This window comes from Rhinolophus sinicus, chromosome 17 (genome assembly GCF_057876585.1).
Source record: "Rhinolophus sinicus isolate RSI-liver-muscle chromosome 17, RSI-T2T, whole genome shotgun sequence".
NCBI classification, from domain to species: Eukaryota; Metazoa; Chordata; class Mammalia; order Chiroptera; family Rhinolophidae; genus Rhinolophus; species Rhinolophus sinicus.
The window spans coordinates 155,483,220-155,502,407 of record NC_142517.1 but is presented as its reverse complement, the minus strand read 5'-3'; the positions used below and the strand labels follow the sequence as shown (position 1 = coordinate 155,502,407).

The following is a 19,188-nucleotide window of genomic DNA, read 5'->3' as shown; positions in this document are numbered from 1 at the left end:
ATTTGCAGGTCTTTCTTTGTAAAGTCGTTTTTAGAGTTGACTATATCCATTATGAAAATAGTCATAGCCTTGCAAAAGTTTTTGACCTACATCTTGCATTTCGAAAACTTTTCACAAGGCTCCTGATCAATTATCTCTAGTCATTTGACAGCAAGGCATTAGGAAAACAAAGTATTAATGGTTACAGAAAAAAAAAACCCAAAGTCCAATGAAAAGAAAACACTTTGTTATCGTGCAATAGGTCCAGCTGCTTGCCGCACAAAAGCCAAAACTCGAGAGGCAGAGTTGGTGGAAAGGAAAGCAAGTTTTATTCTAAGATGCCAGCACTAAGCGAAGACAGGGGACTCCCTGCCACAAAGACTGCCTTCCTTCTCTCTACATCATCAAAAGGTCTTACAGATGCACAAGGAGGGACAGAACAAAGGAAGGAGAAGTTGGCCTGGCAACTTCAGGAAAAAGAGCTTCCTAGAGGCTATTCTGCCCCAGGGTCAAGAGTGAACCCCATATAGATGCAAAACTCCTCCCGAATTACCGGGCCAGGTGTGCACACTGGTCCAAAGTAAACAGAACCATTGGAACTGGTATACATACATAGTAAATGTACAGTAAATAGAGTCAAATAGAGTCATCAAGGTTTACTGAGAGGAGAGGGAAGCAAAGAAAAAAAAAAACTTTCAAAAAGTCCCAAGCTGACGAATTACATCAGAGGCTTAAATTTCAAAAATAGAAGATATAGGGTCACTGTTACAAGTTCAGACTTGTACATCTGAAACCTATGTAACTTTACTAACAATTGTCACCCTAATAGACTTTAATTAGGAAAAGGAAAAAAAGGAAACAGAAGTCATTGAGAGCAGAAACAGCCCCTGTACAGAGGTGGCATACACAGATAAGGCCTAACGACCAAATTATATAGTGAAGTTCACATTATATAAGGCAAGGCACTTCTATAGACATAATTACAGGAAAAAAACAAAAACAAAAAAACAACCTGTGACACGGACACAATCAACAGGATGATTAGGAGCCTAGTGGGCACAGAGCCAAGAAAGATCGAGTCTCCTCACTTCTCACTTACCTGTTCAGTTTAGTTTGCTAACAGGCACTTCTGAACACCTGTTCTGTGCAAAGCTCCGTCTCAGATGTTAAGCTCTAGGATTGTCTTCCTTGCATAGCTATCAACACTCACCTTAAATTCCAAATGTCCTAACAAAATGTCTTACTTTTCCAAAAAAAAAAGAGGAAACAAAAAAAAGAACAGAAGTAGGGACTTTAATCTTATTCCTAGTAACTCTGTAGATTACTTAGAATTGTGTAAGCATAGACCATAGGACACTAACAATTGATATGATAAATAGAACATACATGTGAGCCGTCTCTTATGGCCTTTTTCAAAGCCTGCTTGCTATCTTTTCAAACAGCAATGTCCTGGTGATTATGTGTAATACACAAAGACCCAAGCTAAGACACAAGTAAACATAAGCTTCACATTGTAAATTATATCTTTTCGTAATCAAGTCAACTACTTCATAGAAAGTAAAGATAGCAATGATACAGATTCCTTATGAAATCAACTGAATTGGTTAAAAAGGAGACAGAATATTCTTAGGAAAACTAGATGTGAAGATTTCTCCACACATTTTCCTCTGAGTTCTTTGTTCCTCATACAAAAAAGTCTTCTATGGAAAATAATGCAAAAATAACACTCCTAACTTTTTTCATATATAAAATTCTAGTAGGCTGGAAAATATAATGAATTTCAATAAGAGGAAATCAAATCTTTGTGGCTTAAGTGAAATAATCTGAAGAATAAACTTAAATTGTACTTTTAAAAAGAACATAATATCAAAAAACAAGTACTTCAACTATTTTTGGAAGAAACAGAAATATATTATCAACCCTCAAAAGGAGGGCTAGAAATGCACTACTATATCAAAACAGCAAATGAAAAGTCTTTCACCACTTTGGAGGCTGAAATTGAATTTGAGCATGTTTAAATTCTTTGGTCCAACTGCGGAAAGATAGTAGCTGATATAAGGTTAGAGTCAGGAATTTTGTTCATCCCTGAATTTTGGTAACTGTGTACACACATATAAAATCCTAATGAATTGAAAAGTTTCTTGTGAAAAAAAAAGTTATATATATATATATATATATAACTTTTATATGTATATGTATATATATATAAAAGTTATATATATACATACATACATATGTATATGTGTATATATATATATATATATATATATATATATATATATATATAGAGAGAGAGAGAGAGAGAGAGAGAGAGAGAAGCAGTTTTGTAACTCTATGCCTCACTCTTAAGGGTGTAAAAAGGGAATTATATTTTATAGATTGGACATGTAAAGTATCCCCCAAAAGAATTCTAATCATTAAAAAATTTGGATGAAATATTTTATTATATGTAAATAAATCCAAGAAATGTTACCTTTAGAGCTGTGCTATCTAGTGAGGGAGACACCAGCCACAGGTGGCTATTGAAACTTGAAATTTGGCTAGTCTTAATTGTTGAAATGGTATTTTAGACGTATTGGTTTAAATAAAATATAGTTTGAAAATTAAGTTCACTTGTTCCTTTTTATTTTTGTATTTTGCTACTAGAAATTTGAAAGCTACATATATAGCTTGCGTTATGTATTAACCAGACAGTGTTGTTCTAGAGGGTCAAGTTCAATTTTCCATAAAATACATGAAACTATTATTCTAAAACCTTAATAGTACACACGATCATATTGTTCGGGGAAGATACTGTCTCTTAGGTTTAGCCTTTTACTCAGACTTGTAGGATTAATGAAACTAGTAGGTTCTTAGGTAAGTGAAAATAAGGAACAAAATTTTAGTGAATCGAAAAACCGCAAAACGATATAGGAGATGCTATCTTTAAAAATGTCTATTTTAACAGTTCAAACAAAATTGTTAATTTTCATTTGGATGCTTTTCCTAGGTACACATTCACTGGAATCTATACCTTTGAGTCACTTATAAAAATCTTGGCCAGAGGATTTTGCTTAGAAAATTTTACATTCCTTCGTGATCCATGGAACTGGTTGGATTTCAGTGTCATTGTGATGGCGTGAGTATTTTTGAAAAATTGTTAAGCTCAAAGGAATGAAAATAGTTGCAGCGTAAATCAGGTTGTTGTGACATATTTTAAATGTAGAATTTGCTTATTAGCCAAATTAACTATATGCCTCATATGCTTGGAGAATACATATTAGATTACATATTGCACAGTCAATTGATCTGGTAAATGAGCAATAAAAGGAATAACTTTCATGTCATATAGTCTTCCACTTCATCAAAATGAAGTTATTCATTGACTATAACTTAACAACACCAGTCTATTTTGATTAGTTTTGCAAACAAACTTGTTCACATTAATGAAAATTACATCGAAATAAAACAAGAAAATTTTATTCCTTAAAAGCAGCTTTTAGCATATGGCACCCTGATGTCTACAGACATTCCATTTGTTAAACTCAAGGGGCTTCATATGTCCAACCCAGCTTTCATTCTTTATTTAGTATAAACTTTGCCAAAACCATCAGTAACTCTGATTTAATTCTACAGGTATGTAACAGAATTTGTAAGCCTAGGCAATGTTTCAGCTCTTCGAACTTTCAGAGTCTTGAGAGCTCTGAAAACTATTTCTGTAATCCCAGGTAAGAAGAAACTGGTGTAAGATGGTAGACCCCTTATATTTTCAACTTTTCTTGTGTGTTGTTGTGTTTGTGTGTGAACTCCCTATTACAGATATGTGACAGAGTTTGTGGACCTGGGCAATGTCTCAGCGTTGAGAACATTCAGAGTTCTCCGAGCACTGAAAACAATTTCAGTCATTCCAGGTGAGAGCTAGGTTAAACACTAAGGCTGACTAAATATATTATAATAATATTGAGGTTCAAATCACACTTATTACATTAACCTTTTTGCTTATTATCCTTGCTTGTCACCTTCAAGAATGCCAAATGATATTTCGATGCAGTTCAGATCCTACAATTTTAGAAATTACATGCTTATTTAGCAAGTCAGCCTTTGAGTTTAACAGAGAATTGCATGTGTATAAAAAAAATATCAGTTTTGCTCTCTCCCTCTATTTTTCCTTTTATGATGTAAAGTTTTCTCTTCTACATTCTTAAAAAAGCTTTGCTACCATGGCTTTACTAACTGATTTGGATTTTACCATTCACTGCAGATCTGTTTTGAAAATGGATCTTCTTTTATAAAGGAGAAAAGATGATTATTGAATGGCATGCACATGGCATGGGAAATTCATCATTTTAAAATTCTTTTCTCCTCTAAATCATTGCTACTTGGAGGCTAGCATAAAGAAGGGGTTGGAAGGAAATAGCCCCATGAAACAGAAAATCTGAAATGGAAAACAACTACAAGTTTGTCTTTACATGTTTATGGCAGCATGTAAAATTACACACATACAAAACCTCCTGCCTAGATATTTACACTTTCATTTTTCACCTCCAGAAAGCATACTGTTCATAAATAAAATCTGCTTTTCATCTATTTCTCAAACCATCTGGCTGTCCACAAAGCGTTGATGTCTAAATAGCCAAGCAAATGTTTGTGGTAAAAGGAATGTATATGACTATTAAGAAGATATTGTGGCTACGGCACTCTTCCTCAGCGGAACTATTGTTCTCTCTCCTCAGGCTTAAAGACCATTGTGGGGGCCCTGATCCAGTCTGTGAAGAAGCTCTCGGATGTCATGATCCTGACTGTGTTCTGTCTGAGTGTGTTTGCTCTAATTGGTCTGCAGCTCTTCATGGGCAACCTGAGGAATAAATGCTTGCAATGGCCCCCAAGCGATTCTGCTTTTGAAAGCAGCACCGCTTCCTTCTTTAATGGCACAATGGATTCGAATGGGACATTTGTTAATGTAACAATGAGCACATTTAACTGGAAAGATTACATTGAAGATGACAGTAAGAAATATTGCTACATTGTTAACCTTAGCCGTTGATGAATGAGCTTTCAACTATAAATAGTTGAGGCTATGGGTGTGAAGCCATCTTTGTAAATATAATTTATGGGTGTCCATTTGGGAAATAACTGAGATAGTCAAACTCTCATTTAATTCCTAATGTCAATAAAATTGATATGAAATGAAAGTTTATTCTTTGTATTAACAGGTCACTTTTATGTTTTGGATGGACAAAAAGACCCTTTACTCTGTGGAAATGGCTCAGACGCGGGGTAAGGAACAAATTTTTTTAAAGCTGTAGACCACTTTGAAAAAAAGCAGATAAGAAAAAAAAATATAAAGGTAGTGTTACATATGTATAATAAAGAAAGGTGCTGCCTACCTAGGAAGTCCCTTCTCTGTCTTATTGCATTGCTATAGTCCTAAACTCACAGCCATTAAAATCATCCTTTTGGGTGAAGACCGTTTCTGCAAAGTTTCACAGTTAAGATGTACTTGAATTATTTATCCAAAATGTGAAGGCCCATAGTCTGTCTTTTCTGTAAATTTATCAGAGCTGTGTAAAAAACACAGGGAAGGAAACATAAAATGGGCATGTTCTAGTTGGTGTCAATATGTGTTGATAGGATACTTTGCTGTGGCTGGAAAAAAATCCAGAATATAACGTGGTCTTCAGGATACAAGTCCTGTTGGGAAACTGCTTTGAGAGACTTAATCTCCTTGAAATAGCATGAAACGCTGTGTACAAAGAAGCCACAGTGAAGATTTATGTCAAAGGCATATTCAAGGCTGAGACTGCACACTTAACGGTTCCTTTTGGTCTCATTCTATAATAACAGATGCTGTAGTATCTTAATCACCCTGCTAATCTCTCATACTTAACATATTTTCTCAAGAGTACTATAAATTCATTTAAGTCAGGGTAGAGAGTAAATTTTTTAGATACCAAGGGATAGCAATAGCCAGTGACTCTTAGACCATAGAACTTACACAGAACATACTCTGCAAATTGAAAACTGGCTTGGCCATAAAGATCTAAGAGCATTACTGAAAACATATACCAGTCATAGAGATGGAGCCTACGGGAGAATTTTTTTCCCCTGATAGTTTCCCTAACCTTTGTTAGGAGAGTATAGTGAATAAGAGTATAGGTTCTAGAGCTCATATACATCTGGGTTCAAATCCTAACTCCACCATTTACAAACTCTTTGACCTTGGAAAAGTGGCTTAAGCTCTCTGTATTTGACCTTACTTATTTCTAAAATGGAGAGAGTAACAACCTCTCTCTTCGGGTTGTTACGGTGATTAATTACTTAACACACATAAAGCACTTGGACTAGTATCTGGTGCATCATAAGTAGTTATTGCATGTTACCTATTACTTTTTATTATCATGGTTAATGTAAAAGACTGGGTAACATTTTGGATAAGGTTGGTTAATACCTACTTTATCCTTATTAAATAATAATAATCACTTCCTTTTATTGAGTACCTACTATGGGTTAGGTAATTTACATGGTAAAATCGATAGCTGCTCTATTATTAAATGTCAAGTACAACTCTAAAAATACATACCCTATTTTAAGACTTCTTATAAGGCTACAATAATTGAGACAGTATGCTACTGGAAAATAATAGGCATATATATCAATAAAACAGAACAGAAAGCGAAAAAAAATGACACATACAAATGTAGTCAACTAATTTTTGACAAAGAAGAAAATGCAATTCAATGGAGACAGGAAAGTTTTCAACAAATTGGAACAATTGGATACCTATATGCAAAGAAATGGACCTAGATATAGATCTTACACCTTACAGAAAAATGGCAAGTTGGACTTTACTAAAATTAAAAATTTCTGCTCTGTAAAAACAGTGTAATGGGAATAAAGAGACAAGCCATAGACTGGGAGAAAATATTGCAAAACGCATATCTGATAAAGGACCTGTATCCAAAATATACAAAGTACTCAAAATTTAACAGAAAGAAAACAAATAACTCAATTTAAAAATTGAACAGAGACATTACAGAATATATACAGATGGCTAATATGGATATATAAAATGCTCAACATCATTTGTCATTAGAGAATTGAAAATTAAAACAGCAAAGAGTTATTACTATACACCTGTTAGAATGGCTAAATCCCAAAAAAAACATGACAGTAATAACTGCTGATGAGGATGCAGAACAACAGGAATTCTCATTCATTGCTGGTAGGTATGCAAAATAGTATAGACACTTCGGGAGACAATTTGACAGTTTTTTACAAAATAAACACAGTTTTACCATACAATTGCCCTGCTAGGTATTTAGCCAATTAATTTAAAAATTTATATCCACACAAAAACTTGCATGTGCATATTTATAGCAGCTATATTCTTAATAACAAGAAACTGGAAGCAATTAAGACGTCCTTCAATATGTGAATGGATAAGCAAACTGTGGTATACTAATAGAATGAAATATTATTCAGTGTTAGAAAGAAATGAGCTATCAGGCTACAAAAAGACATTGATGAGCTTTAAATTTACATTAATATTATTTCCTATATAGGAAAAAAGCCAATATGAAAAAACTATATTCTGTATGATTCCAGTTACGTGACATTCTGAAAAGGTAAACAATAAAGATGGTAAAAATACCAGTGTTTTTCAGGGGTTCAGGGTAGGTAGTTGACTGGGTTATGCACAGGACATTTTTTGGGGTGGAGCACCTATTCTGTGTGATTCACTAAGCATTTGTCAAAACTTATAGGACTTTACAGCACAAAGAGTGAATGCTGTATGCAAATTTAAAAAAATCATTTGTGAGGTTAGGGGATCTCAGTTGAATGACGGAAAGTATCTAAATATACTTAACTGTATAAAATAACCTCACTGAAAGAGGTGGGGGAATAGGTGGTAATCTATATAAATTTGACTGGAGTCTATAAGACTAAAGGCAAAAGGAACTGTACTCTAGTTGATCAAGTTGTTTCCCATGGTGGTATGGGTTAACGATCCTGAAACAACTACACATTAAGTGTATGGATAGCAGATGATAGAAGCCAGGCTTCTTACTTTTGGAGTGAGAGATTACAGATAAGCAAAGGGAGAAGTCTAGAGAGATCCTGTGGTAATGAAGTAAAGTTGGAAACATGAGTATGACCTCATATTTAGACTAATCTGGGCACAGGTGGTTACATATAGAAAAAAGAAAGAAAACAGAAAGCATTCAAATAACTCAATTTAAAAATTGAACAGACACAATAATTGATGTATATGTATATGTATATATATGCTATTAGAAACCAACATCTGGGTGCTTAGTATGTTTGTTGCTAAGGCGGTGTCATTGATTCTAGGCCCTCAACTGACAGAGCAAGGAGGTATATAGGTATACACCTACACCTACACCTACACCTACACCTGCACCTACACCTACACCTACACATACACATACAGCTACACACATTTATCTTGGTTTCTAACACCATCCTCCAATAAAAGAACAAGGGCTCCTTGGAGAAATGCCTGATTCTAGCACTGGGGCCGGAAATATAAAAGATGATCATGGAGTCTCTTGTAGTGCCAGAAAGTAAGAAAGTGCTAAAAAACAAAAAACAAAACAATAAAAACAAAAACACACACATCCACAGAGCTATGTCAAGGAGATAGATACAGGAGCCAACTGGAAGAGCTCCCAATGGCCAAAATTGGAAAATTTTAGCAAAAATAAATAAATAAATATTAGATTATAATTCAAAGTAGAAAATAGATATCTGTGAGTACATACTCATATAAATAAATGATTGAATACATAAGTAGATAAATAAATGAGCGATAATAGACAAATTTGTCATGCAGAATTATAAATAATTTATGTACGTACTCTAGTCTTAAGAAGGTGGGTCATAACTCCCTGCTCCTATGTGTGGGCTACACATACCGACTTTAGTCCAAAGAGTGCAGTATGGAAAAAGAAGAAGAAAAGTGTAAATTTACAGTAAAGAAACCTGAGAAACTCTACCTCAAGTCAGGTGATGAAAGTTAGCCTCAATAATGATTAAGTCATATTAATAATATGTACCCTTGATAATGATGTGGAGATTATGACACTTCACGGCTGTCGTCTTCCTCCCGAAAGTCTATAACCCAATCTAATCATGAAAAATACATCAGACAAAATCTCAATTAAAGAACATTCTTCAAAATACCTGACTAGTACTCCTCAAAGCTGTCAAGGTCATCAAACACAAGGATAGTCCAAGAAACTGTCACAACCAAGAGAATTCCAGAGACATAATGACTAAATGGAATGTGGTGTCCTGGATTGGGCCTTGGGACATAAAAAGGATATCAGGGGAAAACTGAGGAAATCTGAATAAAGTATGGACTTTGGTTAATAATAATGTGTCAATACAGGTTGAAATGCACCATACCAACATAAGATGTTAATATGAAAAACTGGGCCTGGGATATAAGGGAAGTCTGTACTCTTTGCAACTTTTATGTAAATCTAACATTGTTCTAAAATACACATTTTATTTTAAGAAATTCTACAGAAGTGGTTAATGAAGTAGCTCATTAAGTGATTCCCTCTCATTTGGCTGTTTTCTGTCTTTTCGTTTTTAATTATTAATTCTTCCCTTTGGTAAAGAGTGGGATATTGATGGTGTCAGAGACAGAAGTCTATGATTGCTGCCTCTCTGCCCTCCTAAATGTCTATAAATCTGACTCCTTTGCACCTAGATTTTCTGTTGGTTTTCCTAACAAATTTCATCTAATAACAATTTCACTGTGAACAATCATCTAAAGTGTTCTGCAAATGAAAGGCAAGAAATTCATCACAGACAGCAATTCTGGGTTTTGACAACTCCTATAAATCAACATCGATTGAAATAGCAATAATTCCTGTGCTGACCCTAGCTCCATTTCTCTCTTACAGCCAGTGTCCAGAAGGATACATCTGTGTGAAGGCTGGAAGAAACCCCAACTATGGCTACACAAGCTTTGACACATTTAGCTGGGCTTTCTTGTCTCTATTTCGACTCATGACTCAAGACTACTGGGAGAACCTTTACCAGCTGGTAAGTGTCTTAGTCCATTTGGGCTTCCATAACAAAATACAATAGACGGGTAGCTTATAAATAACAGAAATGCACTGCTTACAGTTCTGGAGGCTGGGAAGTGCAAAATCAAGACACCAACATGGTCACATTCTGGCCAGAGCCCTTTCCTGGTTCATAACTGACGACTTCTCAGTGTGTCATCACCTGGTGGGAGGGACAAAGGGTCTCAGTGGACGCTCCTTTTAATGCACTAGCCCCATTCATGAGGGCTCCACTCTCATGACCTAATCACTTCGCAAAAGCCCCCCCCCCCCTCTAATACCATCACATTAGGCATTAGAATTTCAACATACAAATTTTGGAGGCACATAGCACTCAGGACATAGCAGTAAGGTTCAAATTAACATGCACAGGATTTAATTTTATGAACATATGAAACAACAAATATGGATACTTGTTTATAACACTCTAGAATACAGAGGAGGGTCTTATGTAAAGTGTACCTACAATCCCCAATTGTTCATTCAGTCAGTACATGAAAGGAATTCTACTAGGGTCTGTGGAGGATGCAAAGAAATGTTCACGACTGAGTTTATAATCAAATTATAAATACAAAAAGAGCATGTGAAAGATTTTAAAAACCAATTACATAAAATTTTAAATTAGACCTATGATTAAGTGGGGCTAGAAGAACGGGAAGGAAGATGTTATCACTAGATGGTGCAGAGAGTAGGCTGCAGTGGAAGTGGAACTCCACTGAATATCACTTGTAATATTGTCCTGCATTATGGACTCTAAGAAACGGATTATGTCCTGCATTATGGACTCTTAGTAGGGATTAAATATATATACAATACATACTAATTTGAAATGTGTGCTTATATTAAATGGCACTATAGTCAAGCTTCAGATAATTTATTTGTGTATGTGTTTGTGCATGCATGTGTGTGTAAATGTGCATTTTAACAAAAAAAATCTTGATAAAGCATTCATCTATTATCTAATGATAGTAATCAGATCTTTACTGACATTATATAAAATACTGCTGAAATAATCCCTTTTGTCCCCTAGACATTACGTGCTGCTGGAAAAACATACATGATATTTTTTGTCCTGGTGATTTTCTTGGGCTCTTTTTATTTGGTGAATTTGATCCTGGCAGTGGTGGCCATGGCCTATGAGGAACAGAATCAGGCCACCTTGGAAGAAGCAGAACAGAAAGAGGCTGAATTTCAGCAGATGCTAGAACAGCTTAAAAAGCAACAGGAAGAAGCTCAGGTACTGAGTGAAAATAAGCAAAGCATTATTATTGTTGTTGTTGTTGTTGTTGTTATTGTTTTAGGTAAGAATGTTTTTGTACCATAAAGTCAAGTGGGAATTGGCTTTTCATTTGGTATAGAGGCATTCTCATAATGGGTACCAAAGGAGAAGGGGGAAGGGGAGTGGTAGATGAGGGTGAACAGGATCAAATATATGGTGATGGAAGGAGAACTGACTCTGGGTGGTGAACACACAATGTGATTTATAGATGATGTATTACAAAATTATACACTTGAAACCTATGTAACTTTACTAACCATTGTCACTCCGATTAACTTTAATCAAGAAAAAAACAAACCTACTAAAACTTAAAAGAGAAAATAATTCACCTCAAATTTCTTCTGAAGTTGGAGTACAGGAACGTTTTAGACAATAAATATAAGAAAATTAGCTGGGAGTAGAAAACCCATTTGGGATAAGGTTAACTACTATGCAATTGTCTCGTAAAACCTGAGGGGAGAATCTGATTTTCAGTTTAACATGAAAAAGATACGTAGCTGTTATTTCCACTATGGTGTTTCCCTCCTAATTATAACATTTGAGGTTGTATTCTGAAATGAACCTCAAATGTTAACAAGAAAACTTTATGTATATCTACTCCTAACCGTTCTTTGGGGTTTCTGTAGTACAAAAGGTGTTTGCTATAGCCCCTATCAGGATATCAGAAAGGCATTTACTGCTATTAGATTCCAAATTATATTCTCAATATTAAAGGCTGTTTGGGCTACGGGCATGGTGAGTGGGGCATTTATGTCTTGAGGAGAAGAGACAGAAAAACAGTACTTGATTAAAATGAACAAAACATAAATTGAAAGGTGAAAATCATGGGAAAACAGAGTGAGATCTAATTCATGTCAGAGAGAGTTACGCTACCTCAAATTCATCTTGCCAACATTTGGTATGGTCAGTCTACTGGTATTAGCCATTCTACTAAGTATCTCATTGCTGTTTTGTTTTGCGTTTTCTTAATGACTGATGATGTTGAGTATCTTTTCATGTTCTCACTTTGTATATGTATAGCTTCTATCTTGAAGTGGATGTTCAAATTTTTTGCCCATTATAGTAGCTGAGCTGTTTGTTTAATTACTGAGTTTTTAGTAGTCTTCATATATTCTGGGAATAAGTCTTTTACTCCTTTGTGATATATATGCTTTGCAAATATTTTCTCCCAGTCTGTAATGTGCCTTTTTATGCTCAGTATTTTTTTTTAAGGTAAACGTTTTTAATTTTGATTAAATTAATTTTATGAAGCTTTTTTGCTTGTTTGATCATGCTTTTGGTGTTGTATCTAAGAAAATTTTGCCATACCAACATCACAAAGATTTTCTCCTCTTTTTTCTTTGAGAAGCTTAAAGTGTTGTGTTCTATATTTAGGTCAATGACCTATTTTAAGTAAATTTTTGTGTAAAAACTGATTTATGTGTTGAGATTTTTTTTTAATATAGCTATCTAATTATTCCAGCACTATTTGTTGAACAAAATATCCTTTCTCTACTAAATTCCTTTGAAACCGTCAAAAATCCGTTGTCCATGTGAGTGGGTCTATTTCTGGATTCTATTCTGCTAAATTGATCTATTTGTCTCTCTTTACACCAAGACCATACTCTCCTAATTACTGTAGCTGTTTAATAAACCTTGAAATCAGATAGTGGTAGTTCTCCAACTTTGTTTTTCTTTTTCAAAGCTGTTTTGACTATTCTAGGTCCTTTGTAGTTTCATATGCATTTTAGAATCAGCCTGTTAATTTCAGTTTGGATGGTTTCTATTGCGACATTTTCAAGTTTATCATCCTTTCTCCTACAATGTCATACCTTCCATTAAACCCATCCAGTGTATTTTCCATACCAGACATTTCAGTTTTCACCTCGAAAAGCTTGATCAAAATCTTTTATATCTCTCTTATTTCTAGCATTTTGAACATACACAACACAGTTATAACTGTTCAAGTCCTCATCTGCGAATTCTAACATCTATATCAGATCTTGGTTTTTCAAATTGTTTTTTTTCTTCATTATTGGTCATATAGTCCTGATTTTTGCATTCCTGACAAGCTTTAGTTGAATTCCAGACACTCTTATTTTACCTTTTTAGGTGCTGAATATTTCTGTATTCTTATGAAAATTCTTGATCTTTGTTTGGGGACATAGTTACATTACTTATAAACAGTTTGATCCTTTTGCATCATCAAACCTTTGAAGATTCGTTAGGTAGAATTAGGGCAGAATTTAGTCTAAGGTTAATTAGTCCCTACATCTGAGTGAAAATCCTTCAGAATACTCTACCAACATCTCATTCATTCAGTGTCTTCAAAACCATTGCTACATGTATTCTGTATGTTTTGTTGGTTGTTTCAGGAGGGAGAGCAAATCTGATCCCTGTTACTATTTCTTGGCCAGAAACAGAAGTCCAAATAACTTTTGTCTATGGTGACTATTTGATATATGGTGATTTTTTTCAGATAGATGGTCCCAGATATTTGAAGCATTATTTGAATGGCCAGTATATCCTTGAAATTTGTAGGTTCAAAATTTAAATTTTTAATAATTCTAAGTTACTTTGAATAAACACACGATATAGCATTAGGTCCTCTTTGGAGGCATTTTTGATGAGACAGGGATTTGACAATGAATTGCTCAGCTGGTTACCACACCAACTATAGACTTAGCATTTACTGAACATGCTGGCTTTGCTATCTTCATCTTACCATTGAGTACAGAGTAGTAACCTGGTTATATTTTACTGATTTTATAAGGAAAGCTATAAACGAATTTGCTGATAGTTAAAAATCTTATAACATATACCTCATGCTTGACAGAAAGTTATACTATATTTGAAGAATTTAAGCATTTATTTCAGATCACTATAATTAAAACACATTTGTAAGATAATGAAATAAAATTGCTATTTATAGGGCAAAAAATTTCTTTATTTCAAAGTTTTAAATGAATGTTATAAGAAATATTTATGTATTGCATATCATTGTTTTTTAAAACACTGGATTACCCTATTATCATTTATAAAAACAGAGCAATGTGTTTGAGAATGCTACACACACAGTAAAAGAATAAGAATATATTCCGAAATTGAGCCACCGAAGGGTAAAATATGTTTAAAAGAGTATAATCTTTTAAACTTAGAGGTGAAAATGTACTATGTGTAATAGAGATTTAAGGAACCTAATTATCTAGATCTTAATTGGGACAGCTGAAATATGTCAGTTCTTTTTATTTAAAGGTCAGTTATTGAATTCCACTGATCAAATCATTCTTAGACGCAGCTTTAGCTTCATATGTACAAAAATTTAAACTGATCCCAGAGTGACTGATCCCAGATGGCATAGTACCAAACTAGCGTTAGTTCCTTATTGATGACACAGGTAACAATAACTAGTAAATATCCCATATTGGAGGAGAGTAGGGTTTGGAGACAGAGACAGAGGCAGACTTAGTCTATCCATGAGATCATGGTGCTCTGGTCTAACTTGAGTCTTGCTAACCTATCGCTATTCAAAAGTTACTATCTAATCAATGATTTCGTGAAACTTAGCATCACTTCCATTTTTTTTCTTTGAGGGACCTCCTAGTTCCAATCATCATTTGGACATGAAAAAGTGACATATTCATCTCAGTTGACTCACAAATCAAATGCAACTTTAAAAGATGGAGACAGATAAAACCTAACAAAAAAAAACGAACAAATGTTTTGTCCTAAATCATCATAATTGTGTTTGGCATTTAATTTGTGATCTTTAAATGGCTAACAGTGCTCAGCATAGCATATGCCATAGGAAAAATTTAGGAGTAAGCTTTAGGACAAAGTTAGAAATAGTGGTATTTAAGACATCTAATATAATTGGGGGTAGAATTGAAACAGGTATAGTTAATGTCTTGTAGTTTTGAATGGGATTTTAAAACTGGGTTTTATATTTAAAATGAAGTATAATCACAGGTGGTCATGTGGTTTTATTTTTTTAAAGACACACAGATATAATGAGTTATAAAGCCTATTTTGAATCACACTGCAATGTTATAAAAAGAGGAAAATGTTATTATCTGTGCAAATATTAAGGACTTATTTGTTAGTTGTTACAAGAGAAATTCAGAAAGGCAGTTAGTTGTAAAAGTAACACTATTAGTCTAAATAAACAGGACATTGGCCATGTCACAGAGCTAGGTATAAACAGGTACACAGACATGGGAGGTGACAGGAAACATCTGCCTTTGAGGGATCATCAAATCACTGGAAGTGGAATAAGTGACAGATTTGAGTTGATGAGTGACACAGAAAATGTGTTGTGTCGGAAGGTTACTGACATTGCCTTAGAAATCTGTTTTGGTTTTGAGTTATTCCAACTGTTACCCAGAATAGGTAGGGAAATCATATCTTATGCAAAACAAATTCCAGAAGTGATTTAAATGAATGTGAGTTTCCGGATTACAAGCAAGGGAATATTACCACCACTTCCTTTGTTTCTAACGACAAGCAAGTCAATAAATGATTAGCACTGTGTGTTGTGTTTCTGTCTATACAAAGGGGAAAGGTGAATTAAGGACTTTGTTTGGAAAAAAGGAATTTAGGTATATTCATTCTGTCAACAAATGGTGTATATTATGAATCCCCCATGTATCAAGCTCTATGAAACTATATTTAACTTGCTATAGATAAGAGCTTCATTTATTTGCTTTATTTTACACATATTTATATTAAACTTAATATTTAAAAAGGGCCCTTAATATTTCTCATCTTTCATCATTGATATTAGAAGTGACACTGATGATCAATAATTCAATTAAAAAATCTGGCTATCTGACTATATGCAATTCTATAAATATCCAAATTCTGAATTAATGATTCAATTAAATGCTAGGCATTGTCTTATACTGAGTTTTAGATCTGAGTTTCCATAATGAATATAGAATTCATTATAAACAAATATCTGCATTTCATTTTATGTATTGCTTAGTTCACCAGACCTATTTAGTACTATATGTAGTACTTCGGTTCCCATCCCTGGGTTCATGTTAATTCTAGAGAATTTGTATCACTTTTTTTTAGTTGAGATGAGATGCAGAAATGGAAGCTACTTAGCAGGGTTTGCTTCTCCTCAGGAAGGAAGAAACATAAAACACAACATGTTGTCAAAGCATTCTAAATGGGTTTCTTCTTCAGTCTTTCCTAAAATACATTCCTGTTATATAGATCATTCTGACACATAGTCTTTTATGAGATTTTGAAGAGTCAAGTCTAAGAATGCCTTTTTCTTTCCCCAACCCCACCCCAGTATCTGAGACAATTGACAGCGTGATGCCCTTTTGCATCTTTATTCGCCAAATAGTAACTGAGCCCTTTCTATGTCAGGTGACATGCTAGGCAATGCGCACAAAAACATATGACAACATTCCTATGCAATTTATAGTTTAGTGGAGAAGACAGAACAAAATGGTAGATAAGGTTGTTTGTACTTAGTAATGACATATATAAAGAGTTGAACCAATATTCTCATAATGTAATCATTTCCACTTCCTTGATTATGTTTAAAAACAGGAATATACTAAATGAGAACTCGGCTTTGATATGCACAATATTGTTATTTCATATCCTCTCTAGTCATGGTTAGATCATTTCCAGTCTAAAAATACTAGTCATGGTAATGAAAATACAAAACATCTGCCATGCTTCACCTCAGAGCAGGCTATGTTTCTTTAGTATGTACAGAAATTAAAAATGCTTAAGTATACTTAGTGCTGAAATATAGAAAGAAAATATTTGAAGAAGTTCTCATAATCCCTTGAATGATTATTTCAGGTACTTATTGATTGATGTGTTAATAATGTGTTATTATTTATAATAATAACTTATAATATTAAAAAAATTAAAACTAAAAGTTCTGTATAATTGCAGAAATTAACATGACCCCAACGATGTGAACTATAGCAATAAATGTAATTCAAATTAAGGAAGAGGATAAACTAACCAATATATTCCCACTACTTCTATCTAAAGGTGAAATAGCAGACAGTTTAAATACATTGTTCCCCCAAAAAAGAAAAGAAAAAGTCATTTGTCCTAGATTTAGAAGGAAAAAACCACCATTCAGTTATTCACAATCACACTTGGGAGGAAAAAGCCTATGGATAGAATTGAAATAGTAATCAGACCAGCAACCACCAAAAGAGAACATTTTCTTTTAAAGTGTAGAAGATACTTTTAAGAGAGCAATTGTCCCCTGAAATGAAGCTAATCTCAACAGAATTAAAAGGGGCGGGGTCTATCCAGAAGATGTGCCAAAACAGACTTTTCTTGTCTTGATGCATAGGCTAGCATATTGCCTTATACTATTCAAAATTGTGTCATTATTAAGTGAACTCTCTTGTAGTAAAGCAGAAAGAAATGACCAGAAGACATAATTTTCACATATAGTTAAGAGTCATAAATGGCAAATTTGTACCATAGTCAACTGCTTTCAAAATTTTATGTTCTAAATAGTGCCTCGCTTTGTTTTAAACAGGCAGTTGCAGCAGCATCAGCTGCTTCAAGAGATTTCAGTGGAATAGGTGGCTTAGGAGAGCTCTTGGAAAGTTCTTCAGAAGCATCAAAGTTAAGCTCCAAAAGCGCTAAGGAGTGGAGGAACCGAAGGAAGAAAAGAAAACAGAGGGAGCACCTTGAAGGAAACAAAGGAGAGGGAGACAGGTTTCCTAAATCTGAATCTGAAGACAGTGTCAAAAGAAGAAGCTTCCTTTTTTCCATGGATGGAAACCAACTGAGTAATGACAAGAAATTCTACTCCCCTCATCAGGTATGGCTTTCTATTAAGCGCTCCAATTGGTTTTGACATTGCTATTGCTTTTTAACTGCTGATATTTTTGTTTTGGTATATTTTTGCAATATCTGATTTAAATGAGGGACCGGTAACTAACATTAATAGTTATTTAAATTTGTACCATAAATTGTGTTTAAACAGGACTTTGATTAAACCATTAATAACTTTTCATTTGAGGCAATCAGCTTTATACATTGCACTATTTTGAGACCATGTTTTTTCATCTGCTTTTTTGGGGGAAAGGGCCTATCAGACTTTTATCTTCAAGTAGACAGTTTTGCATCTCTTGTTTACCTTTTCCCTTCTAAGACCTCAAATGAACTTATCTTCTTTGCATTTGGGTTTCTACCTTTATTATCTGAGGTTCTAATCATAATATATGCATAAATCTTGAAAACAAATGTCTCTGGATTTTGCCTTTATCTTTTGATATGAGAACTGTGCTATCATGAGTCTTCATTAACGTGATATGGTGTCATGTTATGATACATTAAAATAAAATTATGACCTGAATGCTCTTGGAGAGAACTAAATTGAAGACATCTATTTTTGCTCCGATTTAATGCCAACTGACCAATTCTTCAGCATAGATTCAAGTCAAAAAGGAAAAATAGTTTCAACATTTTGCCTGTTAATAAGTTTTATCTATTGCAAAATGTAAGGAGTAAATAGTTATGGGATCTGTGATAAGTACAGTTATGACTTTGAACACTATTTGGTTCCATTAAAATTTCATGTGCTCTGAATTATTAACTCTTTTAATCATATTAATCTGGGTCAGAATTACACCCCAAAGATAATGCTTTGAGAGGCACTCTATATAATTAAGTAGAGAAAAAAATGTACATCAACCAAGGGTAAAATATCCTTCTTATAAATACCAAAAACTTCTTAAACAATTGGAGTGGTAAGCACAAAATTCAGTATAGCGTTTAGTTCTTGCTTGGGAGAAAAGGCATATACAAGTTATGAACTGGTGTTTATTTTATAATTTATATTGAATGAGTAAATAAATTTTTAAAAAAGAAATA

The 19,188-nt window shown here is 34.0% G+C and overlaps 1 protein-coding gene across 8 annotated transcripts in view; it reads left to right on the top strand.

The window, feature by feature from the left end:
* Window positions 1–19,188, top strand: part of SCN3A (sodium voltage-gated channel alpha subunit 3) — a 105,895-nt gene that overhangs the window by 35,984 nt on the left and 50,723 nt on the right. For 5 of the 8 annotated variants that reach the window (XM_088794531.1, XM_019727328.3, XM_088794532.1 and 2 more), the window contains exons 6-12: window positions 2,969–3,097; window positions 3,778–3,869; window positions 4,692–4,964; window positions 5,172–5,235; window positions 9,894–10,035; window positions 11,089–11,295; window positions 17,846–18,133. In XM_088794531.1, the coding sequence (XP_088650657.1) occupies window positions 2,969–3,097; window positions 3,778–3,869; window positions 4,692–4,964; window positions 5,172–5,235; window positions 9,894–10,035; window positions 11,089–11,295; window positions 17,846–18,133 (1,195 nt within the window). Of the gene's footprint in view, window positions 1–2,968; window positions 3,098–3,594; window positions 3,687–3,777; window positions 3,870–4,691; window positions 4,965–5,171; window positions 5,236–9,893; window positions 10,036–11,088; window positions 11,296–17,845; window positions 18,134–19,188 lie in introns of those variants that run through there. The other 3 variants (XM_019727329.3, XM_019727325.3, XM_074337218.2) reach the window with 2 other exon arrangements.